The sequence below is a fragment of the Paramormyrops kingsleyae genome, chromosome 5 (genome assembly GCF_048594095.1).
Source record: "Paramormyrops kingsleyae isolate MSU_618 chromosome 5, PKINGS_0.4, whole genome shotgun sequence".
NCBI lineage: Eukaryota > Metazoa > Chordata > Actinopteri > Osteoglossiformes > Mormyridae > Paramormyrops > Paramormyrops kingsleyae.
This window is the reverse complement of record NC_132801.1, coordinates 29,970,007-29,996,624: the sequence shown is the minus strand read 5'-3', so window position 1 is coordinate 29,996,624 and position 26,618 is coordinate 29,970,007. Positions and strand designations below refer to the sequence as shown.

General features: G+C 38.5%; 1 protein-coding gene across 3 annotated transcripts in view; it reads left to right on the top strand.

The window, feature by feature from the left end:
• The window catches only part of mad1l1 (mitotic arrest deficient 1 like 1), a 136,884-nt gene that overhangs the window by 49,139 nt on the left and 61,127 nt on the right, over nucleotides 1-26,618 (top strand). For all 3 annotated transcript variants that reach the window (XM_023814933.2, XM_023814931.2, XM_023814932.2), the window contains exons 14-17: nucleotides 1,640-1,728; nucleotides 4,020-4,110; nucleotides 11,225-11,429; nucleotides 16,883-17,073. In XM_023814933.2, coding sequence (XP_023670701.1) covers nucleotides 1,640-1,728; nucleotides 4,020-4,110; nucleotides 11,225-11,429; nucleotides 16,883-17,073 — 576 coding nt within the window. The remainder of the gene's footprint in view (nucleotides 1-1,639; nucleotides 1,729-4,019; nucleotides 4,111-11,224; nucleotides 11,430-16,882; nucleotides 17,074-26,618) is intronic.

The following is a 26,618-nucleotide window of genomic DNA, read 5'->3' as shown; positions in this document are numbered from 1 at the left end:
CCAGGACAGGGCTATTTAACCCTGCATATACTTTTACTGCAGAACGAAATTGCATACTGTGGTCATTGAAGTTTGTTGTGATGTTATCTTGAAATGTGGGTGGGTGAAATCGGATGGGTGGGAATTTAGGTTAAAATGACAATAATAATAATAATAATAATAATAATAATAATAATAATAATAATAAGAATAATAATAATATAATGATAAATAATTTTGGTGCAGAGTGTAAGAGAGTTAGTTTGGTAGCTGAGGAGCAGGGTTGTTTCGATGTGACTTTTCTTTCTGTCCTAAGGTTGTTTATTTGGAAATTTGATGGGATACAAGTTGGATGGGGACTGTACTTAGAGCATGGTCCACCTGTCTAAGAATAAATTTTTTCAGCTAAAAGCTATAAGCATTTCATTAATCTGTCACGCCATTGGGCTTGTCCTCGCTACATCTTCATTTGCAGCATGAGACGAATGTGCCGTGCAGATGGTACACAGGTGGTCCTCGGAGACCTCCGGCTCCTGCCAGTTCATCTTGTCATGTGGGAGGCCGAGTAGTGGCCACTGCTCATGGCATCACCCGGGCCCGTGATGAATAAAACACCGAACGTGTAGCCAGCTGCGCCCCCAATGCGGAAAAAAACCGCAGAAAAGATCGAGAATGAACGGTGCATCTCTGTGATCGATTAGTCGTGAGTGGGAATGCGATTGGTCTGCTATTCTCTTACTACACCATGGATAGTGTCCAGTTTCTTAGTAATGGGACTCATCACACTTTAGAGGACTTTAGATTCTATCTTTTTAAATTTAATCTAAATCTTCTTAAGTTTTAACGTTTTTTTTTTTTTTTTTTTTTTTTATGTTCAGCGAAGTCTATTGTTAGGCTTTGGGGTTATGTATTGTGAGTTCCTTATTACATAGTTAGACCTCTGTATTTAAAATGCATTTTAAGTTGAATTTTATTGAAATACTTTGTCTTCCTTTATGTGTCATGTTTAAGAGTCTTGTTAGGTTTCAGGATTCATTGGACTGAAGGTGCTGGACATTTTAATAATTCAGGTGCAGCCTTTCTAGCTGCGGTGATTCTGGTATTGTAGTTTTGTTTTACCCTGCCCCGCATCTCATTCAGTCAATTGTATTGGATTCAGACATAATAGTGTTTCTGGTGGCATTTAAACAAAAATCAAGCGGAGGAGAATCGATAAATCCATAGCAGACAGGGAAAGACATTAAACTAAATGCTTAGCACTCAGTGGTGTTTGTGCATGCATGAGGTTTACTGTAATGTTATTACAGTACCAAGAAAGCATGTTTAATCCCTCTGTAACTTAGCAGCGTTCTTTCAAACCTTCAAAATATTTCAGTTATCCTTTAGCAATTGGTGGGCGGGTTAGACATCAGAGGATGAAAAGTAAAATGGAACAGGACTGTCCTGACATCTGAATTAGATACTTTAGGTATCGTCATAACATTCATAACTCTGGGGAAAATTAGCTTGAAGCTGGTCATCTGTTTCCTTTGTTGACATTTACCTGGGCATTAAGACTGGGAAGGGTTTACTTTGGGTTTAATATTTATATTTCCTTCCATTTAGGTTTCCCCTTGGCGCTAATACCTCATTTTTTTTATCCCTTTGTGCTTTATTACAGGCTGAGATGGAGCTTGATGTCCTGAAGAAACAGGCCCCCGGTGCTGAAAACAGCTCCTTTGTGATGAATGAAGAGGTCAGCTCTCTCAGGTGAGATGCTGTGGCCCAGGTCAGGGGAGAGGGGGCGCTCATGAGCGGGATTGTGATGAGGTGTTCCTCCCTGGCCACCTCCCACTAAATTCACTACCAAGAGAGACTGATTTTACATCACGAGTGCTACTGCATTGTATTAGTAAGCCAGCAGCAGTCTGAATACCTAAATAATAATAAATAATGAGGTCTCATTATCCAGTGAAATACAGGCATAGGCCGTGTATATTTGGAGTAAGACAAAGAGAAAACCCCCGGATTTGGCTGCAGAGGCAGGCAGGCAGGCAGGAAGGTAGAGGGTCCAGTGTCAGATGGTTTTCTTGAGTTTGAGTGTGACGATGATGAGAGAATGAATGCGCACTGCAGTTGCTGTGCCTTTTTAATTTTCAATTTACCTTATCTGCCGATCACTTGTGTACCAGCACTCTGCACACTCTCCAGTCAGAAGTCGTGCAGGTGACTGTTGATCCATGCAGGTAATATTCATGTGTGTGCAATGTGTCATTTCATGATAAAACTCTTAATACTTTGTGCAATAGGGTGGAGTACTCTTACGGCTTAGCCTGCCAAAAGGCATCTTAGAAGAGCACATTCGGTTTCTCATAGTCTGTGTGATTATTACCATGGCACAGCCATGGACTTGTGCAAACGCCCTTGAATTTCTGTATGCTTTAAACAGTTTTTTTCTCCTTAACTTTCAAATATTAATGTTGGTGCATGTTAGGGCATATGTCACTGCAAAGGCTTTGCTAATTTTCTGTTTTTATTTTTTATTTCTCTTTTCAGTTTGTGATTGATAGCCGTACCCTTGTTATATTATTGCTTTGAGTGTGCCTTGGTATTTTTGGATGCAGGTTGTGGCTGAATGCCAATGAGCACTCTAGACAACGTCTGGTCTGTTCTGTTCATGTATCACAGTAACTAACTATACGTGTTAATGTTTGGCTTCTTTGTTTGTGGCTTCCAAGTAAACTAACAAGCATATTTGCAACAAGCTATAATTAGTACTTTCATTAGGAAAATATTTTCTAGGTTAAATATACCAAGTTTTTTTTCCCCCCTGCATCTTTGAACCAATCATGGTTTTACACTGCAGGTGGAAATGCACCTACTTAGAGGAAACCTTTGCAAACACAGAACCATAACCATAGCTGGGGCCTATTAACCTTAAAATTGTAATATTGTGACTATGTTTAACCTTTGAGTAGAAACTCTGAGGCTAGGGATCCGTGCCAGCAATTGGAAGGTTGCTGGTTCGAATCCTGAGAATGCCACCAGTGATCCTACTCTGCTGAGCCCTTGAGCAAGGCACTTAACTTACGATTGCTTCATCCTGGGTATGACGTTAATCTGCACCCAGCCCTGTAAGGAGGTCCTGCAACTTACAGGGAAATTTGGGGGCTGGTGGCAGGATTGGCACTGCAGCCACTGGAAAAAACTCACGCTGGTCCATTGCTGAGGTATCACCCACTGCATGGCTGCACTCAGGTTTTCATCCCTGTGGTGGGTGTGGCAATGCGCTGTAATCAGCGTGCGTCCCCTTACCTACGTCTTACGTTCCTCAAGAAAAGCAGCTCACTGAATATATCCTCACTGCAGGGATGTTGAGATTTGGCTGGTGTTAGCCAGACGCAGGTGACCATTCATTTGTAGTAAACCTCTTTATCCTTGAACATCAAGAGAAAGTTACAGAAATTCTCCAAAACTGACTGCAGTTGTAGCTATGAGATAAAATGACCTGCTGGCCAGTTTTGTACCAACTTATAACAGAGCTGTGTGTTGCATGAACTGCAACTGAATGGGCGGTGGACTTTGTACGCGAATGTAAAATGTGAGGCAGCTTTCCATCCACATACCAGAATAGCCCCTCAACTTCTCTGCTGTTTCACATGATTAATTATTTAGCATATTAAGCAACTACTGCAGTGCCATGTTCATTGCCGCCTGACTCTGGTCTGTTAATGAAGTGAGAAATGGGATTTCTGTGAGGTCAGCATTTCATGAATGGCGGTTGATTTTGCACGCTTTGACTTGTGGCCCACGAGAACTGAAACTGCCACCACTGAAATGCGGTAATGACTGCAGAATTTCCCAATGCCTTCACGGGTGGCAACTTGTCACTAAGCATGGCACCGTCGCCCCCTACAGATCTGAACACTTAATTGAAGATGGCCCCTCTTGAGCAGTCTTCAGAACTTAGGCCTGATTAGCAGCTGAGACTGGCAGGACTTCAGATAAATAGCAAGCCTGGGCCTAGAGATGGATATCTTAATTGTTTGGTCTTGTTACAGGCAGAAGATTGAGGAGCTGGAGGCAGAGCGCAGACGTCTGGAAGATCAGAACAACATTCTGGAAATGAGATTGGAGAAACACAACCTGCAGGTAAAGGCCAGCTCCGCTTCATGAAGAAATCTATTCCCATTAAGAAATGAATCGCCGAGATGTGGCTGACTGAACAAAATTAGCTTTTATAAGTGTAATATTTTTGGCTGGTGTTATCCACACTTACCGTGATTTTATTTTTAAATTGTCATTATATCAACTTTAATTAATGTCTGTAATTCATGGTATTTAATTTTAGTACTTTGTGTAATATAAATTCACAGATGTCTTTCACAATTTTATTTTGGTAATCGTTATGAAAGAAATTTAGACTTTGTACTGCTGTTTCATACTAAAATGTAGCAGATTAGTATTAAAGTATTACATTTAGTAAAAGCCAAAATAATGTTTAAGAAAATGACATTTATTCAGCTTTAATGAAATAAAAGGATGTCTTTTTGCATCAGAATCAGAATGCTCATGTTTGACAGAGGCAGCTTGCTGTTATGTTCATGGATTTCACCGTTTTATGCCTTTCATATGTGCATTATTTATGATTCAGATTAGTTGTGTAGTAAAAATGCTAACAAAATTTGCTGCATTAAACCTGATTGTGTGAATGTGCTTATCTTGAAAAGTTTTGCTTGGATTTTATATTTGTAAATTTACCACTTGCAGGCTTTTCCATTTTTTTTCCTATTGGGAAATAGGCTTTATTAATTAGGAATTGATTGGATAGAACACTTGCACTTGATTTGTATTTACCAGACACAAAATCCATTTTTAATACTGTGTGTTGGAGAAGGGGAAATTGACAGTGGTGATGAAATGAGTTTAGGAGCCATTTAGGTTCTCGATAGCATGGTTTACGGGAGGATCTGTCACCAAGCCACTTCTAATTGGGCTGTGTCTCCTGAAAAAAATCGTAGCTGTGGGCTTATTATTGGGAACCTTAATCTTTATATGTAATGGTTTACAGACTTCTCCCTCATTAGAGTGGAAGCTCTCTAAATGCGCTGTAGAACTTATGTCCCTCACGAGAGTTTGATGGTGGCTGTTTTCGTCATTTTATTTTAACACGCGTCTCCAGTAATATCAAAATATTCAATATTGATTCTACCAATGGGTGTTTTTGCCATTAAAAATAAATTGTTGTACAGAAACAACAGATGTTCACATATATAACTATTATTTTACGATCCAGAATATGTACAGTAAATTACACTGATGTTTTTTATCCAAAAGGAAGGGATAATATGATTTGCATAATGCTCACATTCACATCTGAATAAGTGTAGAAGATAAATGGTAGGTAGCGTTTGAGGTGACATGTGTTTGTTACCATTTGTGTATGTGAGCAAACATTTGTGTAAGGCAGTACATCATCTGATGTTCTTCATTACCTCTTAAATGGCCATTTTGTAGGCCTGTCCAGAATGAAAAGTGCATGTTCCTCTTTTCTGGTAGCTAGAGTGGTACTTTTATCAAGGTTCACTACGTGACAGTCCCACTGCCTCCTGGACCTCGTTGTGTGATCGCAGAGATTAGTTTTATAAAGGCTGCCAACAAACTGAAAGTTTTGCAGAACTGATTAGACCAAAAAAGTCAGGCCTCATTACTCATTTTCTCTTGTAACTGTTCTTCATAATTCTCCACATTTTTAGATGATTCAAAGTAAATTGTAATTCATATGGGTGCCGACAATTTAATGACATCCTGTGCACATTAACAGACTGCTCAGCTGTCATCAGAAGTAATAAAACTGGGTCTAGCCTAGATAAGGACAATCGTTTGCCTTAGCCTTTGCAAGGGCAATATTAAAGAGTAAAGTATTTCAGTCTGTCTGAGAGCACGAAAAATTGACCAGCTTTATGAAAGAGCTTCACTACTGATGGCTCTGTCACCTTTAATATGGGCTTAAATCTTGAACAACTTTTTTTGAAACTGGGTTTTTTGTGCCTGAATTATTATTATTATTATTATTAATAATGATACATTAATAATTATCCTTATCCTCCACAACTTAAATGGTTAATGCAGAATCAGTGGCCCCAGCATATGGAAATAAGTAGATTAAGTTTCTGAAGTGAAGATAATGAAAATATACGTGTGTTAAGATTCTAAATTGCCTCTTGGGGGGGGGGGGGGGTGGTTACAGGAGAAATCCAAGTTTAAAGAAGTATCTGAGTGCTCAGCAGGCGTGAAGGGCTATTCGTAGCTTCAGTCAGGGTCTGATGGGAAGGTAAGCTTCCCACCCAGGCTGCCCTCTTTAAGCAAACCTCCTGCCTCCCCCAAGGGAACTCTGTCAAGAGGCTCTACCAGCAGCCCTCTGATAATCCTTTCAGCTGGGTGAGATGAGATGGAGGGGCTGCAACCCAAGGGACTGGCTCACTCCTTTCCTCTCTGCCTTCTGATCGGTTGTGGAGGGAGGATGTCAAAAGAGCAGCCTACCACATCTCAGACTTCCCAGCTCTGCCTGTTGCAGTGACTTCCATGTTCTGTGACTGATGAAGGGGATGTGAAGAACACTGAGGGAAAGGCGGGCTTCTTTCACCTCAAGAGATTTTGCTCCCTTGTCTATAACAAGTTTGTTCACTGTGTATTTTTGTTCAGTGTAGTAATTCTGTTCAGTAGACCTTTTCTGCGTGTATCCGGGCCTCACCTGCATTTCTGTGGTGTGTCGGACCATTTTGTTTTAGAAGGGAGGATGTTCTGGTCGTCTGTCTGATGGACCAGGTGCTTGTGGCCTCTGGACAAATGTCGGTGCTCTACAACATCAGGCACATTAAAGGAACAAATTGAACCACCAAACAACACAGACTTTCCTTTTTCAAGGGGTGGATAAAGCCGCCTGCAAATTTTGATTCAGAAGGTGCCCTGTTGTAGTATCTTTAAGACCAGTACTTACTTCTCCAGTAGAGAATTTCCAGCTTTTATATGGGTTGTCAGTGTTTTGATCAGAAATAATGTACTGATGCACATGTGATGCCATATTATCCTCCATAAACTGGAAGGATTTAGCACTGGTATCTGGTTGTTAAACAAGGTCTGAGGGATGCTAAGAGGAGTGAAGAAGTGAATTCAGATATTGAACTGGGGGGTGAGGGTGGGGGAGGCATGTGTATTTTAAGTTGTAATTGCTTTTGCTTTGTCCAAAAATGGATAAACAAAATGTGTGTGATTGCAGGCTATGTTACGTACCAAGCAAATGTGTATTTTTCCCAAAGCTGAAATTTTAATATTTTGATCTTGGTTACTAATAAGTCATTTGATTCAATGTTTTGATGTTTCATTTTTAGTTTAAGAAATGTTGGGCAGGATTAGGATCCTGTTTAACCTGTGCCTGCTTTGACATTAAAACGAGATTGACATGGAGCCCTGTAGATGGATTTAAATGTTAAGTGACGTAGATTAGTATACAATAGGCAGCTAGTTCATAACCATTTATTATTTCACTTAAGGAGGGGGGGCGGCATGGTGGTGCAGTGGTTAGCACTGTTGCCTCGCACCTCTGGGACCTGGGTTCGAGTCTCCGCCTGGGTTACATGTGTGTGGAGTATGCATGTTCTCCCCATGTCGTTGTGGGGTTTCCTCCGGGTACTCCAGTTTCCCCCCACAGTCCAAATACGTGCTGAGGTTGATTGGAGTTCCTAAATTGCCCTTAGGTGTGCATGTGTGAGTGAATGGTGTGTGAGTTGTTCCAGGGTTGTTCCCTGCCTCGTGCCCATTGCTTCCAGGATAGTCTCCAGATCCTGCTATTCTGCTATTCTTCATTAAAACGAAACTAAAAATTTATTTTATTGAAGCACGGGTAGAAAAAGCATTACAAAACAACTGTTTCAGTTAATGTTAATAGAACGATTGTGTTTTAAAACAGTGAACCTGTTCACATTTAAGTCCATAATTTTTGTTTTATTGTTGACATTTGCAATTACTACAGCATTAATGCTCATTCAGCAAAAGCCTCTTAGGGTAATCTCAGCCTAGCTATTTTCTGTAAGGTGTGCATAAGGTGTGATTAGGGTATGCATTTTAAAGGAATCTGGGGATAAAGGAAAAAAAATATTCATGTGTAGTCAGGAGAATGAAACTACTTAAACTTATAATGAAAACTGAAGTCTACTGACCAAATAAAAATTAAACGAACGCTGAGTTGTGTCATGTAATGCATGCCTTAGTTTATCGAAAGGATTCATCCTGTTTGTTGGAAGCTTGAGCGACAAAGGTGAGATCTTTGAAACTGAAAGAGTGCCATATGGACACGGCTGCAGTTTCAAAGCCCTTCAGTAAAGCCTCTTAAACATCACATTACTTGAATACAATAGTTTTGTCACGTACCAACATTTTTATTTCAATATCAATGCTAAGTCATGAATTTTGATTTTGTAGTGGTCTATACTAAAACAATTTCTTGGACTTCCCATACTGGTCATTGTAGTAGCTAGTCTTTTGAATAAATATTAAAGTAATGATAATAAATATTAAACAAATGCAAAACTTCCCAACTTATGCTTTTTTTCTTGTTTTTTCAAGGCATCACAAGGTAACTTTTTAAATCTAACATCTTGTCTTGGATATCTTGAAAAAATAGATAAGCTTACAGATATAAACCAAATAGTTTTGTACCCTATGTGTAGTATGCAATGGAAGTATCATTCATTTTCGGTTCATTTTTAAAGCTATTTCTGGATTTATAATGAAATTCTGTTTAAATATATATCGCCTTAGTTACATTAGGTTCATAGATTTTTTTTTTTTTAATTATGCTGTAAGCATGAAACAAGTTAAACATTCTGTCGGAATGTGGTATATGATGCTTATTATGCTTCCTTGTCAGACAATCTAGAAAACAGTAGCTGCATTAAGTTCATAAACTTTCTGAAGTTTGATATATAAACTGTTGGGAACTTGATGCTTGTTGTACTTTTAGCGTTTTTCACTACTATTTTTTGGAAGTATAAGACCTTCATAAAGCAATCCTTTCTGGGTTATTTAGCTTACGTTTCTCAAAATACATGTCGTAAAATAGTTGGTAATAGTATGGAGTGTGTTTGCTGACAATTCACATAAATAATGCAACTTACTTGGTCTCAGTTCATTCTGAGTAGGTCTCTGTTTACACTACCAGTCAAAAGTTTTTGTACACACTGAGATTTTCTACATTTGCACGTTACTCACTTAACATTTACTAAAAATACACTCACTCTTTGCTAGTAAATTTACAGTATGTTCATTGTTTGAGTACTTTTATTAGCAAGAAAATGTAATATCTTTGATTCATCAAAGTAACCTCTAGCAGTTATAACAGCAGAGAAAATTTGAGGCATTCATTCTACAGGGGACATTAAGTACTGCTCTGTTTCATGGGGTGAAATGGATAACTACTGCATTTAAATTTATAGGACAGCCTAGAATTTGACTTTGGATCCTGCATTATATTTTTTCAGTACCGGTTTACTGTGACCCTAGTATAGAACTGAATGTATGAGGGGGCTTGCCAGTGTTTCCCCCTTGGAAGTTATGGCAATTTAAATGTGCTTTACGTTGCAATATTTAGAATACAATATACAGAGTCCATTTGGGGATACAGTGCGGTACGTATGTCTATTTTAATTAGTCTCCTGCATAAATGGACAGCTCGACTAATTAATTACTCTCTTGAGCAATTTGAACTCTTCCACTGAAGCAGGTAATGATTTAAAGGCAGGGATAGAGAGAATAAGGGGTCAGATTAAACAAATCCTCAGTCCTCCAGGCGGTTAGAGCTGCGGTTGTTTTCAGTAAGTATACAGAGGTTTACGGAAGCATTGTATATCATTAACATTCCTCTGCAAGTTCTTTACTGCCGTGTCAACCATGACTTTGCTTTTCACCTGCCACATGGCAGCTTATTATATCGTTTTAAATGAGCAGGGGGCAGTTGAGGTTCTCGAAGGCTGTCTCTAACACTCAAAGTAGCTGAATGGGCAAAACTCGAAAGTACAGTTGCCTTATAGTGGAGGCTTGCAACTGTTTTTGAACTAGGGGCCCTCAAATGAAAATTGACCGGGGGGGTTTGAACTTGTTCCCTCCCCTTTTACTATGTTTTGTTTCAGAATGAGATGATTCTACTTTTGAGTGAGTCAGCAGTGGCTGTGGGGGTGTATGTGGTAATTTTATGTGACATTGAATGATTCATGGTTTTCTTTGGCGCAAAATAGACTTCATAATAATTTTCTAGATTACTGGTACAGTTTCAGCTACTTAGAGAATTTCCTCCCAAGTTCGTAAGGCAGTATGTCATGTTTAGTGCCTCCAATAATTACAGGAAATACAGAAGGATGTGAAGTCTAACCTGCATTTGATTAGTGGCATTCCAGGTTTAATGACTCTACCTGTATTTAAAAAATAATGCTAAAATAACTGACGCAGTGGTAGGCAGTTTAATGGTGCTGAGTTTTTTAACTAGGTGTGAATCTTTTAAACTTATGATTAGAACTGACCTGCTTTTCTGCTTTTCATTGGGATCGTCAGGCTAATTCATCATGCAGGGTGGGAAATTATACCTTCTGAAGTAATCAAGGCCGGCAAGGCACTGTCATCACCTGATTACCTTTAAGCCTCCGATTACATTAGCGCTGCTCTCCTGTGCATCGTCGGTGAACTCGTGAGAATGACACCGACCGATGACTTCTGTTTAATGAAATGTAATAGGAGCAACAGAGCACAGTGCTTAAAAACGTAGCGGAATAGAGAAAGAACACGATGGAATCAAGAACAGAGCGGCTTCGTCAGAATGTCAGCCGCAGATGGCACAGAGCTGAAGTCCTCTTAGGTCAACCCTTGTGATGCTGTGGCATAAGTAACTTTAGAAAGTGTTGGGTTAGTTATAGCTACCTAATGTGACCATACCTGTTCATATAGATATGTATTCAACCTCCATACTTTTTTACAGTAGATACACATGCCTGTTCTATGGGGCTAATTGGTATTGTTTTCCAGATAAACGATAATCATACATTTGTGCCCAGGTTACTCTTTATCTACTATTCAGCTTCTGTCAGCTGAATGTCTTTGAAGCATCTGAATCACTCTGCCGATACCTTACCAACTTTTACCGTCGTCTGTTTGCTCAGTGCTGTCACGACCCCAGTCTGCGTCAGTGTTTTCTAGCCGGGCTGTCTGTTCTCCACAGGGCGCCTACGATCCCACAAAGACAAAGGTGATCCATCTCCGCATGAACCCCACCAACATAGCCAAGCAGCAGCGGCTCGACGAGGTGGAGCACCTGCGCGAGGAGTGCCAGCAGCTGAGGGAGCGTATCCGAGCACTGCAGGCAGGGGGCGCTGTGACCAGCAATGAAGGAACCCTCAGCCTCCCTCCCTCCCAGGAAGTCTTAGGTATTGTCCCCTGACCTTCAAAAGGCCCTGCCACACCTAAAGCCGTGTGCAGCACTGAGTCACAATGTCACAGCATAATGTATATCATTTGAAATAAGTGAGAGCACAGGAATAGAATTTCACTTTTTCTGTGTCAGAGAAAAATTCTTTTGAGTTTGAACTATGAACTGTAAAAGGTATAATAAAGCACTAAATGAATAATTTTGTTTTCTGATCTGCTTCTTATTTCAGAAGTAAGTCCCTGTTTGGTTGGCACATAACTGTCTACCTTTTTAAAATTGTTCACTCGGAGGCAAATTATCCATGAGGGCTTTTATGTCATACTCTGCAGCAAGCCCGTGTAGAATGCTGTAGGGATGCCCTGTCATTATTGTCATTCTGCGGCATATTTCCAGTTGAAAACTGATCAAACCATGGTATATTGTGATACTTTTTAATGAATATTTTTGTGTCAGTGAAGCCCAGCTGTAACTGTCATTGATTTGGACACTTTTTAATAAATGAGCCTGGTCTTTTGTGCCTTTTGGCAATATAAACAAACGGGCCAGAACTTTTTAATGCGCGAAAGCCATCTGATCTGCATATGTTTGATTAATTATAACGTTAAAAGGCTCTGCTGGGCTGTGAGCCGCCTTCCAGCTCCTAAGTCCTTCCTGCAGCTGGCGTCACACAGTTGCCCGCTGGACAGTGAAGCCCACACTCCCGTAACCCCCCTTAGCTACTCTACAAGCACCTTCAGACCTACAACGCACTCTCCTTTTCTTGTTACAGTGTTACCACAGCCTTTTGTGCGAGCCCACCACAGTGAATATTTGGTTAGCCAAAGCAACAATCCCTTTAATTAAAGGAGTGAGAAGCCCGAGTTTAATCAGCTGGTATGTCTGGCATTGTTTATTGTGGTCTGAATCTGCATTAAATGCCACTCATTTTAGTAGCTTTGACTGTTCGGAGAACGGGGTGCAGGGAGCGCGCTTCAGTATTAAAACATGCTATTAGGGAGGGCGGATGCCGCGTTTGCTGAAATGCAATCAGGAATACTCTTGGCTTTATTTAATCTGGATGGCTAATAAGACTAAATAATGAGGGCCTGTGGGCTTGTTTTCTGTTCAGTATGATGCTTCCCTGTTCTATTGTGCAGTTTGGCCTTAGTTATCGACGTGCCGTGTGAAAACACAGCTCATGTCTCAGCTTATTGCCACATTACTTCTCCTTCCCAGACCCCTGAAAAATGCTCCAGACCCCTGAAAAATTCACATTCGTACCTCCTAGGACAACTTGCTATTCATTGGGGATGGGCTACACCGCCATCACACATCTTCTTGGGGGTCATATATCTTCCGTTTCAGTAATATGGGCCGTGAAAGGATGCCGTGTCATTAAAGACATTAGGCCGTGAGTAAATAAAGGAATCCTTTCGATTCTAAGTAGCAGCTCTGAGAGTGAACACGATCTGTTAAGTGATGTTCAGGTTTACAGCGCTTGTTACAGTTATTGATTTTAGTGTAACTATGGGATCCATTTTGTACTGTTACTGAGGCTTTAAAAAAACATGTGCACCTTTTCATACATTCCGTGTCGTGGCACTGTTGTGTTTTGTGTATTTCCTGGCATAAATAAGCTTGTGCTGATGTTTGCTTAAATAGAACAGCAATTACCCCCCCCACCCCAATTGCATCCCTTATTGAGCATGCCTTTCCTGGACCAAAATGGTTAGCAATCTTTGTTTATAAGTCTCTGCACGTGCTGTCTACAGTGGAGTGGACCCATCCGTCTTCCTGGGTGGGGGGGTTGGTCCTCATTCCTGGCCATGCCATGCACAGGGCAGGACTGCATACCCTGAACTTGGGTGCCACATGAGTGTCTGGAGAAAACCTGTGTGACATGAGGAGTACATGTGAAATTCACACACAGAATGAATGATTTGAACTCCACTATCATAGCTATCATACTGACTTCAGTGAAGAAATCATTGTATATTTAACTGTTTAAAACACATACACATAATCTGGCCACACTCAGCAGAAATATGTACAGAATAGGGTCAGAAATATTTGCTTTTGCAAAATATATTCTCTGACTGCAACAATAGTCTGTGTTTAAAAGGGCAACAATTTTGGCAATCGAACTATTGTGACCAAATGTGTAACTTTAGCTGTGTTATTTGTTGCATTTGTAGTAGCCATGTGTAAAATGTCCTGGTAATGAATTGTAACTTTGTATCAGAGGGAGCCTTTGATGCCCATCACCTTTCACCACTTCACTGGTACCCGAGCAACCATCCCAGAGCTGTGCATAAAATTCCTCAGTCTCCCCTGTCTTTGTGCTTCTGTAAGAATTGTCCCAGCTTGATGCTATTAGATGGTTAACTTTAACAGCACGCCGCCACCCTTGTGCTACGTATATGAGAATGAGGCAGGTCGGATAATTTTCCTTGGTATGTTGTTTCTGTTCTGCAAAAGTTTGAAGTCATGGAAACCTGGTTCTGACATTAATTGAAAAGCTGAAGGCTTACTGATTGGCTTCCTAACCATTAATAATCCCCTGCACATGGCCGAAAGGAATTAGCTTTGAATCAGTTTGACAGGTGATTATCTGGAAATTTGCTTTTTGGGGTTTCACCAAATTCATGTGAAATAGGAGCTTAAAGATAAAATAGGCCTAGTTTGAGATTACACTTTCTGTTATTCTCAGCTGCTACTGAATTTTTAAATTAATTTCTTGTTATCTCTTTATTCAGGTTTCTCCCACGTAATCATTTTGGTCAGATAAAATGGATTTGGTCAATCGATGGTGGATCACAAATGGATTTGTTTGATTAATGTTTAAGGTATTAAATGATTGTTTTTGCTGATGCTGTAGTGTTTTAGGAGGCACTTTTTACCTAAATAATCATGGTATAATAATATTTTTATATATAGTTTTTTGTTATTAAACTAAGATTTATTCATTGGCCATTTTCCATTTATCCATTTTCTCTTCGCACCTGCCCATGGTGATTTGGAGAATGTGAAAATACGTCACAGGTTATGGTGGGCTTCTAGCCAAGTGTTAGCTTGTCAAACGGTGTTCACCTCCCAGCCATATCCCAAAGACCTCAGATAGCAAAGAGTCATTGCTTTACTGCAACTGTGGGAACAGTGCAATCAGGTGCAATCATAACTATACAAGAACAGAAGCAGCTCGTACACTGGAGATTACTGTAGTTTACTCACTGCAAAGCTGACCATTTACATCTCTATACAATTGGGGCCAATAATGTATAACTTAATCCATATAATATCCTATAACAGTGCTTTTCATTTGAAACTGATATATCAACATTTTTTTTGCAATCCTGGATACAGATAAAGACCTGACTGATATAAAAATCATCACCAATACAGACTTTTTAGGAACTAAAAATTCCATTAACTGATAATATCGGCCAATATAATTTTATATGGTCCAAAGCTGACTGTTTGTCAAACTCAAGAAACGTACAAGGTCTTTAATAAATATAAACACAAAAAGCCATATTATAACCCTAAAAGAAGTGACAGAACATGAACTCTCTTTTTGAACTATAAAACAGTTTTAAAGTATCTTATCTGTTCTACTTAACAGAGGAAAACACTTGGTTTTTGTGTGATATACAATATTTCCATTCTTAGATGATCAATAACCACTCATGCTGTGTATGACTTTGTTTGTTTGCCCCGCAGCTTTGCCCTATTTGGATTTTTGTCACTAGTATAAAAAAAAAAACCCTATTTTTTTTTCACTGCTCTACCCCACCCCTTGGACCGCAGAATGTGGATGCCATTTCTTTGGTTCTTTTTTTGTAGTTATTTAGTAAGTGGTATCAGATAGCGAGCATTAGGGCTTTGTGATATATTGATAAAATGTCATACTGTGATTATGAACGATGATATTGTCATCAGTTTGAATATTTTGAATATGGTGATATAACATAAATGCTTGTTTTCTTGCATAATTAACAGTTACAATGCAATATTTTTACACAAATTCGATCGCAGTATTAGTAAAAGAATTTGGTCATCATAATCAGGAAAAACTGTATTTTTCTGTTTTTCTACATATGAATATTAGAATATATTGATGAATATCAATACTGTGAAAATCTCTGCAGATATTGTGATGAAATTTTAGGGTATATCGTCCAGCCCAAGTCAAACCTGTTCCCTTGAATGAACATCGAGGCAGCCAGAGAAAAAAACCTAGCAACAAAATGTACTGTTAACATTTTCCAGTGTTACACCCTACTATAGTTTTATTTGTGTATGATTTATTTATTAAATATGAATTCAGTTTAGAACATTCAATGTGTTGCCTTTTCTCATGTTCTGAATCTGCTTAAGGACAATTTAATAACAATAGATACTTTATTGATCCTCTTGGGGAAATTGTCTTTATGCCTCTACTTGCTCTTTGTAGAGTAAGTTGTCTGTGAAGGGCAACCACCCATAGCGGCGCCCAGGGAGCTGGGGGTTGAGGGTCTTGCTCAAGGACCCGCAGACATGCTGGGGTTGGGTTTGAACTGGTGACCTTCTGATTACAGGCACACAGTCTTTGCCCACTGAGCCACATGCTGCCCCCTTTTAAGGGAATTTAAGTAAAAATGGAGCATTGGAGTAAAGAAATAATTAATTGAATGATGTTGATTATCACAATATAAAATGGTAACACTTTACTTGACAGGGCACAAATATTTAGTAATAACTCAGTTACTTCTGAAGTACAAATCATAAATATAGTTGCTACTTGAGATAGATGTGTCACAATTCGTTAATGATGAACTAACATGAGATCTATATTTCACGTGTTATTCATGATTGTTCCTTCAGTTCTTCCTTCAGTAGTTCACATAGGTTTACAGAATTAATAGATATGCTAACAAATACAGTAACTGCTTGAGATAAATCATAACAATTCTTTAATTAATTAACATTAGATTAGTATGTAACTAGGACTTAGTATTATACTATTACTTATGTGTTAATTTATTACAAACTATTTTATTTATGCCTAGTCAAGTAAAGTTTTACCAAAAAAATTATCACGAAAACATATTTTACCGTATTGCCCAGCCTTAGCGAGAATTATATGTAGTGTATGGTCTTTTTCTACACTTTCATCCAGGGCAGCAGTTACAGAGCTTGTACATTTCAATAGACGCGTTTTTTTTTTTTTTGCTAAATAAATGTATGCATTTAGTTGAGCTCTAATACAGATAATAAAGAACTTCCACAGAGAAGGATTTGGTTTTGTGATTTAGTCATAAGATGAATTTAATGTGCTCCAACTGATATAGCATAATATAGAACAAGAAAACATTTTGTGACTATACATGAATATTGCCGTAATCACTGTTCATGCCCAGCACATACAACTATACCTGCCTTTTGTTTGAATATACTTTTTATTCCACTTTTTGTTTTTCTCTCACTGTGTAGATTTGCGCAGACAGCTGGAAAGTGCTGAGCTTAAAAACCAGCGTCTGAAGGAGGTCTTCCAGAAGAAAATCCAAGAGTTTCGCACAGTGTGCTACGTGCTAACTGGCTACCAGATTGACATCACCACAGAAAACCAGTATCGCCTCACGTCTGTGTATGCTGAACACATGGAGGATTCTCTGCTTTTCAAGGTAAAACATACTTTAAACTTCTTTTCAGTGTGACTTTCATTCACCATGACTGAATTTAGATGCATCTCTCTCTGTAAGTTTGCACTGGCACTATATTTAAATATAGAAATTTGCAGATGTTCTAATCGTCATGTTTATTTAAAATGTGTACTCACTTTACCAGTTTGAATAGTGCTGACTTTCTTCCACTAGTTTATACATATGACTCTTTAATTTACTCAACCTCTATATCATTTTATTCGTCTCTGGGTTTAACTTTGCCTTTCGACTTCAAACAAGATAAGGAAAAAACTTAAGTCACGGTGCGACTGTCACAACTTCATTTTAGTAGCATCAAAGTATTTGCCCTCGGTGCAGCTAGACACAACTATTCCCAAAGGGTGTCACTTTTCTTGGTTATATAAATACATCTCTTAAGTAAATATTTTTAATCACAGCTTGATCAAAATCTCTTCTCTTATACGCTTGCAATGTCACTTGAATTCCACGTATTCATCTTAAATCTGTTCTTATCAGTCCCCACAGCTTTGTCAGCTGAATACAAAAGGGCTGATTTCTTTACATTTCTGCACATCATAGGTCTTATCTGTCACATTAGGCATCCTGATTGGATACCTCACCTTAGTGCTGAGATGCTGTAATCTAAGCTGTGTCTAGATGGCACTTTGTCATGTGACTGCTTTATAACTGACACTTTCATGCTCTGAAGAGTATTCAGTATCTTTTACTTTAGGCCCTTCTGCTGACCTGTGCCTTCCTATGACTTTATCTCTGGGTTATTTTCAGTTCTTTTATTTGCTTTCCATTCATTTTTGGGACCATGGTACCCTTGAGAGGCAGATGTATGTGTGCAGATTTTTCCCCCTGATGTGCATGATTAATTTTGAATGAATTATGCACATTTGGGGGCTGATTTAGAAATCTTATGGGTCCTCAGTTGCTGACTTATAGATATCAAACAAAAACTGACTAAAAGTGTAAAGAGATAATTGACTAGATGGTAAAGGAACTACAATGCCTCAATGCCCATGGCTGTCTGGATGTTTGAATGCTTTTGGTGATGATTACACAACTCTGGTTATTTGGTTTACAAATTATAAATGGTAATTTGATCCCTGTTGTAAGGTCATTAAATAACATAAACTATTAAAATGCATTTTTATCATTTCAAGTAAAATACTCCTGTGAATGTAAAATACTCCTGTGAAGTAAAATGCATACATTTTCCACTAGATGGCAGTGTGAATATAACCTAGGATCAAGTAACTGTGGTCATCGACTTTAGGATAGTGTGTGTGTGTGTGTGTGTGTGTGTGTGTGTGTGTGTGTGTAGAAGTTGCAGGGACAAGATACGTTCATGGCAGTCACATAATGAATATTTATTTACTTGTTTGTATTAGTGTGGAATCATCAGACATTTTATATAAATGTTGGGAAACTGTTCAATAAATAGACAAGGCAAAAAAGACCCTTTTTGGTACTTCAGATTTTGACATATCTGACATATCTTATGTTACCCCCACCCACTGACCAGGAGAGTGCAAAGGTGCCAGTGGAAGCCTGTACTATATAACTTTATAAGAGAAATGCACAGTGTGACTCTGGTGACCGCACAGCGAACACATTAAAGCTGGCTGTGTGCCTAACCAATTATTTGCTGCCTGACATCTCGAAAAACATGTATATGTACGTACATGCGAAATAGCTGTTTCATGTTAATTTAAATCTGTGAAGGTTTGCTTTTTTTTAGATGAAGTAGGTACAGGTCTTGCAGTCCCTCATGCGTCATGTTACCTCTCTGTTTAGTCTTTTGTGAAAAATGGACATTTCATGAAGTATGTTTGGACACATTACTATATACCTGGGACAAAATATGAAATGCCTTCTCGGTCTGTTTGTGTTCTTAAAGATGCATGAGAGGGCACACAGCAAATTGTTTATAGTTTGTGCACAAATGGATGTGATCATTATAACTCACTTTTGGCAGGCAGTCACAATTTTTTTTTTGACTTGCAGTTGATGAACAGACCATGTGAACTATGATGCAGAATATTGACACCAAGATATGTCTTGTCCTGTGTATTAAGTAGTGTTTTCCCCTTTTGCGTTATTGTGAATTCTCATCTTTTCTGCTAACCGTTTATGAATGTTGTTGAGAAATCTGTGCAAATTAAATCCATTGTGAATAGGGTGCATCTAAGATATGTTGTTTTTATTTCTTACCTTCTCAATACCCCTTAGTGAAAAAGTCTGTCACATTAACGGAACTTCGAAATATATATTGTGCTTGCAAAAATATATAGTAGATTTGACACTTTTTGCTTAGTTACTAGACTGCGCAGGACTGAAGTGTTTTTTCAATTCATTTATATATCTACATACTTGCACCTTTGGTTCATAATATCAAAACGGATGTCATGTTGAAGGGGAAAAGAGTTCCTGTATATCAGAGCTGAATGTGTGGATACTTGGATAAGTATGAATCACAGTAATCATGACCATTGTGTTTGCAAAAGGATTTCAGGATGATGCAACGCAGCTCTAGCTATGTCGCGTAATACCTGAGATGAAAGTGAATTTATCCCCGTCCCCTAGATTGATCAGCAGCTTTGGATCTGGCAGTTTTTCTTTTCTCCAAGGGGTCTTAAACCTTTAGCCCTCTTATGGGTCAAGCTCAGTTATGTCAGCTCTGCTTTGAGGGCCTCCATTGTCAGCTCTCAATTACTTTTAAAGGAGGTTGAAACAAGGGCTGCCACTAATGACTGTTTTTCTATGAATTAATTTATTTACTATTTTACTAATTGGTCGATTTAATCTAAACAATTAATTTTCCTCCAGAAAATCAGATTGACCGTTTAAATTTTATTTTGACAACAACAAAGTGAATGTCATTGCAGAGCTGTAGATGATGGACGGCGGCGCTTTGACACTATACGGACATTATTTTTGTCCACAGTTCGATAAGCGAATTAATAATTAATAAATTTGATTATCAGAGCACGCCACCTGCTACTGTTTTGGTAAATCATGGAAGCGATAAGCACTGAAGTCACAGTGAAGAAACAGACAGATCAACAGCCGCAACATCTTTTAAAAGAGGAGAGACATTGTTGATAAACAAGGTTAAAAAAAAATTTAAAACCATTGGTGTTGTGGTGGTACTTTGTAGATTAAAGTCCGACACATTTTTTTGATTAGTTTTCATTCTTATCTCAGTTTACCAATTATTTTCTTTTATTTAGTGTCCATTATTGTTTCAGATTTAGTTTACGATTACACTGGTCCCAACGTGCACAAACACACACTGACACTGCCAATCAACGTAGAGTTAGCCCAGATTCTAGTATAAACATTTTCTCAAACACTTATTCAATGGAAATTCTAAGGTAGCAGGCAGACAACTTTATGGCTTTAATAATGAGTGTATTTAGCAGCTACAAGGACAAATGATTTTAAAAAGATCTCCATACTAATGGTAATTTAATTAATGTGATTAAGTAACACTTATGGCAGTTTTGCCTACTCTGGTCCATCACCTAGAATAGCGCCTGTGTATTTTTTCTTTAGGTGCTCCTGCATAGCGCTAGTATGCCATCAAAACTTTGCACAGTGTAAAACTACATTTTTGTTTTGTGCTAATTTGAACTACTCCTATAATTACACAGTGATATTAAAGGAAAACATAAAAAAAATAATGAAGGTAATTTCATTAAAATAATTTTTTTAAAAGATATGTTGGTTTAAGAAATTGATGTTGACGCATTTTCAGTGTTGACGTCATCAGCTACGTCGACTAATCATGGCAGTCATAGTTGAAACACACAGTGTAATTCACTGCGATGCATCTTAAGTCTGTTCCATCAAAAATTAAGCAAGAAAACAATATTGACACATTTTTCCTGTTTTTTATAAAAATTTTATTCTGAATGTCTCTTACTGTGGCATTAATGCAGTTCCCACAACCCTCTCCAGAATCAGGGCCTATTTATGACTGTAGAAAAGGATGTGGCAAGCAGGTGTGAATAACATAGCATTCAAAGAATCAGAAATTGCCGGGAAGTACCCATGAAGAACTGCTAGCCACTTTTGAAGATGAGACAGGACCAGGGGGTATTCCATGAAAGTAGCTAAAGAAAGCCAGACTTTCCCGACAAAGTCAGACTCAAACTAGCACCATCTCTAAACTTAGCCTCAATGTCGTTCCACTAAAGCAGTTCAGCTTTAATTAATCAAGGCTCATACAAGACAGACTTGCATAGTCTCACTTGAGCACACCTGAGATATTTAAGAAGTCCAAATGAATGGATGAATGACAGATCGATCAAATGAGTCGGAAAGCCTGTAAAACGTAAAATGTTACAAGAACCTTGTACAGTGGTACAGTGATTTTTGCTGTTGCCTTACACTGCGAAAGTTCCTGGTTCGATCCCCATAGCCAACGGGGAACTTTCTGGTTTGAGTTCACGTATCATTCTTACTGTATAATGTTATTCTGTATTATTTTATCTCCATAAAATACTTTCAATCGCATCCATGTGAAATGTTCTGCACAAATAACTGTATCTTGTCTTTGCTATTTTACTAATAAACTTTCCAAGTAGACAGTGACTAAACAAAATATAAAAAATATCTTCCTTTTTAATATTATTGTAATGGATTTCATTTCATGTTTGACTTTTGTAATATGGGTATGCTTTTATTTTAATTATTTTGGAATTAATTAGAATGCTAAGGTGTGATTTTTATAGGCTTTATTACATTTATTACATGACATGAGTAGGATTTTTGGGAATCTGTTCCCCACACGTCGATTGTTCTTTGATACATAAATGAGCCAGACTTGTCGAAATAAGTCAGACTTTCCCTTAATCCTGCTTCATAGAATACCCCCCTAGAAGTTGAACAACAATGTAAACTTGTTGGGCAAGTTTATTTACAAGAGTTGGTTCCAGTTGGGTCTAACTGTTAAGCTTGTTGTTGTCTCGTATCATTATCTTCATGTTCAGAGCAATTTTCATTCACTTTTTTGCGGTCAAAGATATTTCCAGTAGAAGTAAAATAAACATCCATCTATCCATCCATCAAGACACTTATTTAGAACTGGGTTGCAATGGGCATGGAGGTTATTCCCAGAAGCATAGGGTACCAGGCAGGAGAAGCCCTTAGAGGAGATGCTGTGTGTGGGAAGTCACAGATGTTACTCAGTCTAGCCATATGGCTTTGGATATATGTAGAGTATAAAGCACTATCAATGATTTCAAATTGCCTTCATGTTTTCTGGTTTGTATTGCTTTTTATATTAGTACATGTCTCCCTTCCGATACTGCAGTCAGTGTTGAGGGTTGCCTGTTTCAAGGGGCTTAGCTTACATCATGGGTGATGGAATACAGGGCATCGAGAGTCAGATTAAAATGATGGGACAGGAAAAATATCAGGAGGCAAACTATTTGGAAACTATTCAGTATTGAGACTCATTTCAGATGGGCTGTCACTAATTAGCATGTATTGATATAACAAATGTTTTTTGCTACCTTTTTTTATGAGGGCAAATTAACTTCTTCTAGGTAAGTTTGTCTTATCCTGGTTTGTTCTTCACTTTTCTTTATTAAGTTTTTTGTCTGAAAGCGAATGTACAGGTACTTGTTTGAAATTGACTTCTGACACTGTGGAGAGAACATACACCCCCCCCCCCCCCCCCCAGCTTGCTGTCGTACACGAAGCCAGTAGCTCATGCTTAAATAATCCTGTCTCTCCCTCAACTCGAAATTTTAATTGGATTAATGCTGCCCAGAGTTGTATTTTATTTCCAGGTTTCATTGGCTGGATAATTACAGATTAGCTGCAGGAAATTGACAATACTGCCTTCTTTTTGTTCTGTTATTGTAGTTTTTAAAACATTTATCTCCTCCACCAAATAGATTAATAGGTGATTATAAGGGCCGATGGCTGGTTAGGAAATGGAAGGAAGAATCTTTATACCATTTCATCATGAAGCTGTTAAAATACCTGTCTTTGAACACATCTAAGTATGTAGCTTAAAAGATGAAAGAATACATTTTACCTGCTGCGGTTGAAATAATTGTAACAGCTTGTGAAATAAAGGGCAAGCATGGAACCTCATTACCTGACCATTCATAAGTCTTTCAGAAATAACAGCTTCCTCTTATTGTGCTAGAACTGGTGTAATGGTATGCATTTGCATTTATTTATTTACAAATGCTTTTGCCCAAATCAAAAGGTTCCAATGAGGATCAGAGTGCAGGGTCATGCATCCCTAGAGCAACTGGGTTCAACTTGCTTGTTCAAGGGCTCCACAGTTGTCTGCCACAAGATTTGAACTCACAACCTTCCAGACATGGATTTAGATCCTTAATCCATTTATTTACAAGTGCTTCAAACATTTGGTTTTTACTAGTGCTGTCAAACGATCAAAATTTTTAATCTGATTAATCACAGGGTTGCTGTGGATTAATTTCGATTAATCACGATTGAATTTCATTCATTTTTAATCTATATTAATCGCATTTCATTTTGCATGAGCAAACAGACTCGAAATAAGGTAATATATATGCACTTAACATGTTTATTTAACATCTTAAACACAAGTCGGATGCATTACATCTGCCACAGAAGTGCAATACCATGGACCCATATCAAAAAGCAAGATTTTTTGCTTAGCTGGACAACTTGTCATATTTAAGGTACCTCAGTTTAAATGGTCTTTATCTTCATTCACTTACAATTTGCCCGAACTACCGTAAATCGGACAAATAATCCGACTGATAAAATCCAATTCTAGCCCGGTTAATTGCCATTGTTAGCAATATCAGTTGATAACACATTACACGTGGTGCTTTACGTATAAAACTCCGTAGCAACATGTCCACAGATAAGTTGGACGGTATAGTGTGTGCAACCGATTTAATGAGCCACAAATGAGAAGTAGTACTTAAACAGTGTATAACCACATGTTTCCCTTCTGTTGATAAAAAGGCGCAGCCATCTCGGATCCTCTGTGCTGCTCCGGGATATTCCGGGATATCCGTTTTTCGGATCTCCGAAAAACGGGAGCGTGCAAGTTCCCAGGGCAAATGGAATGCACCAAAACTGCCCAAAATGGGTTGACAGAGACATTTCAGGGATTTTGAGTCATTCTGCACTGCAGATGGGTTAATTGCGTAAAATTTTTTAATCAGATTAATCACAATGATGGATTAATCCGCGTTAACCCGTTAATTTTGACAGCCCTAATTTTTACCAGATATCATGGAAATTGCACAATGGGCATCTCTTGACATAATCATATATTCTGCCAAAAATATTTTTTATTTTTATCGTTCTATTTTATGTCCTATATATTTAATCTTTTGAATAACAAAGAAAGTTTATTATGAGGTATGTAAATATTTAGTATAGTAAATGCAAATTAGTTTCAAGATGACAAGAATTTAATAAGGGACACAATACAATCCCATTATTACTGACCTTAAGGGATCTGGCAAAACAGTCTGTTATATCCAAAGTCCATTATATCCAGAGTTGCTGTTTGCCCAGAACACAACTACAGGACACCATTTACTCATGCTACACCCCAGCAGACACACTTGTGGTATAGATTATTATATTGTACATGTAATAATCCAATTTTACCTCACTGTTGGAAGTATATATGGCCTTTAAGTGCTTATTCATGTACGGTACAGTAGTAACCTTGACCTCATTGCTTGCTGCATTCCTCCTGGTGATGGACAGCCACACAGACCAATCAGTGTTGCTTGCTTTTACGCCATGACTATTTATAGTGCGTGACTATTAATAATCCCGACTACGTATCTGTGCTGGATATCACTGGCACGTCACGCGCCTTGTAGGCGGAGCCTGCATGTCTATTATAGCCAAAAAAAACTACAGCTAAAAGCGGCCCTGGGGACCAAATTGTTTGTCCATTATAATCGAAATTCTGTTATATGTGAGTCCGCTATATCCGATGCTTTTTCTGCATGTTTGTAAAGGCGCACGGCCAGGTCCAGTGGACCTCGTCCGTTATAGACGATATTCCGTTTTTATATACAGTATACAGTGGTACCTCGGTTCTCGAACTCACTAGAACTCGAATTTCTTGAAAGTCGAACAAACCAGTTTGACCTAGAACTCGATCTGAATATGAGAAGTCGAACCATGAACGCCGACCTAATATAAATTGTACGCGCCAGGAAATGAGTCATACTATAATGCAATTCTTACTTGAATGCCTTCTTCACAGACTGGACGATTAACCAAATAAAGCAGCGCAAGATTACAGTAACTAACAATAAATAAACCACTAACTTACGTGTACTATTAGAGCATTTATGTAATTCATTTAAACTTTATTTTACCAGGTAAATTAACTGAAAACCAATTCTCACTGCTTTACGTGATATTCGGGAGAAATAGCAGATTACGCATGGGAACTGCCTGGGATACAAACATCATGCGTGTAACTAAACTCTTCAGCCAATAAGGGCAAAGGTGTGTCGTCATGGAGGCGGTTCCAGTTTGTGCAGCCGAGTGAGAGGTCTCAATGAATCTAACCGTAATGCATTGCGTCAGGATCAGAATGCGTTGCTTTAAGCCAGCGCTGTAAGCAAGTCGAACGCACCCAATGACTGGACTGGGGAAACGAACTGAAACACGGACTTAATACAGAGGACTAATGACAACAACCAGAAACAGCTGATCACTTGGGGATCCCACACGAGGTTATCGAGGGGGCGTGGCACGTGGAAGGAGCGGACGATCGGGGCAGGACAGGGGTAATGTTGGGATAACATCCTTATCGTTTTGGAAGCCATTAAGAAAAAAATACTCTTCTTGTTTTATCCTGTTCATTTTGTGTTTAAATGCTAAAAAAACAAAAAAAACATATTTAGGTGTAATATTGCGGGGCCGGGAACCAATTAATTGGTTTTCCATTATCTCTTATGGGAAAAATTCGATCAGAACTCGAACTTTTTAGGATTCGATCCGTAGTCCTGAACAGATTAAGTTCGAGAACCGAGGTACCACTGTATTTATAAGTGCCCTCCACAATTATTGGCACCCCTTGTAAAGATTTGTAAAAAGGGTTAGAAAAAATCCACCTTTTGGTGAAGCAGCTTCATGTCACACTGAAAAATTTAGAAAAATCCAACCTTTCATGGACATAAATGTATTCCGAGAAAAAAAAAATCCTTCATTAAAAAATAATTACACACTCTGGCAAAAGTGTCGGATGACAGACCTCACCAAAACCTGGAATAGACTGAGAAGGGGGGTGCCTTACGTCAATGCGGCAGATAAAAAACAATAAATTAAATAAAATGTTTCTGGTTAAAGCTTACAATAACTCAACAACTTGCTTGGTAGTCGTTGTGCATTCAGTGATATTTTTATAAATGTTGGTTTGTGCTTTGTAATCAATAGGAGATATTTCTTAGTACTGTTAAGTTTAGTCCATTCACAATCACCGGTGCTGTAATGCCGTGGTTTATGGTTGACTGTCTCCTCATATGTAATCCCTGAAT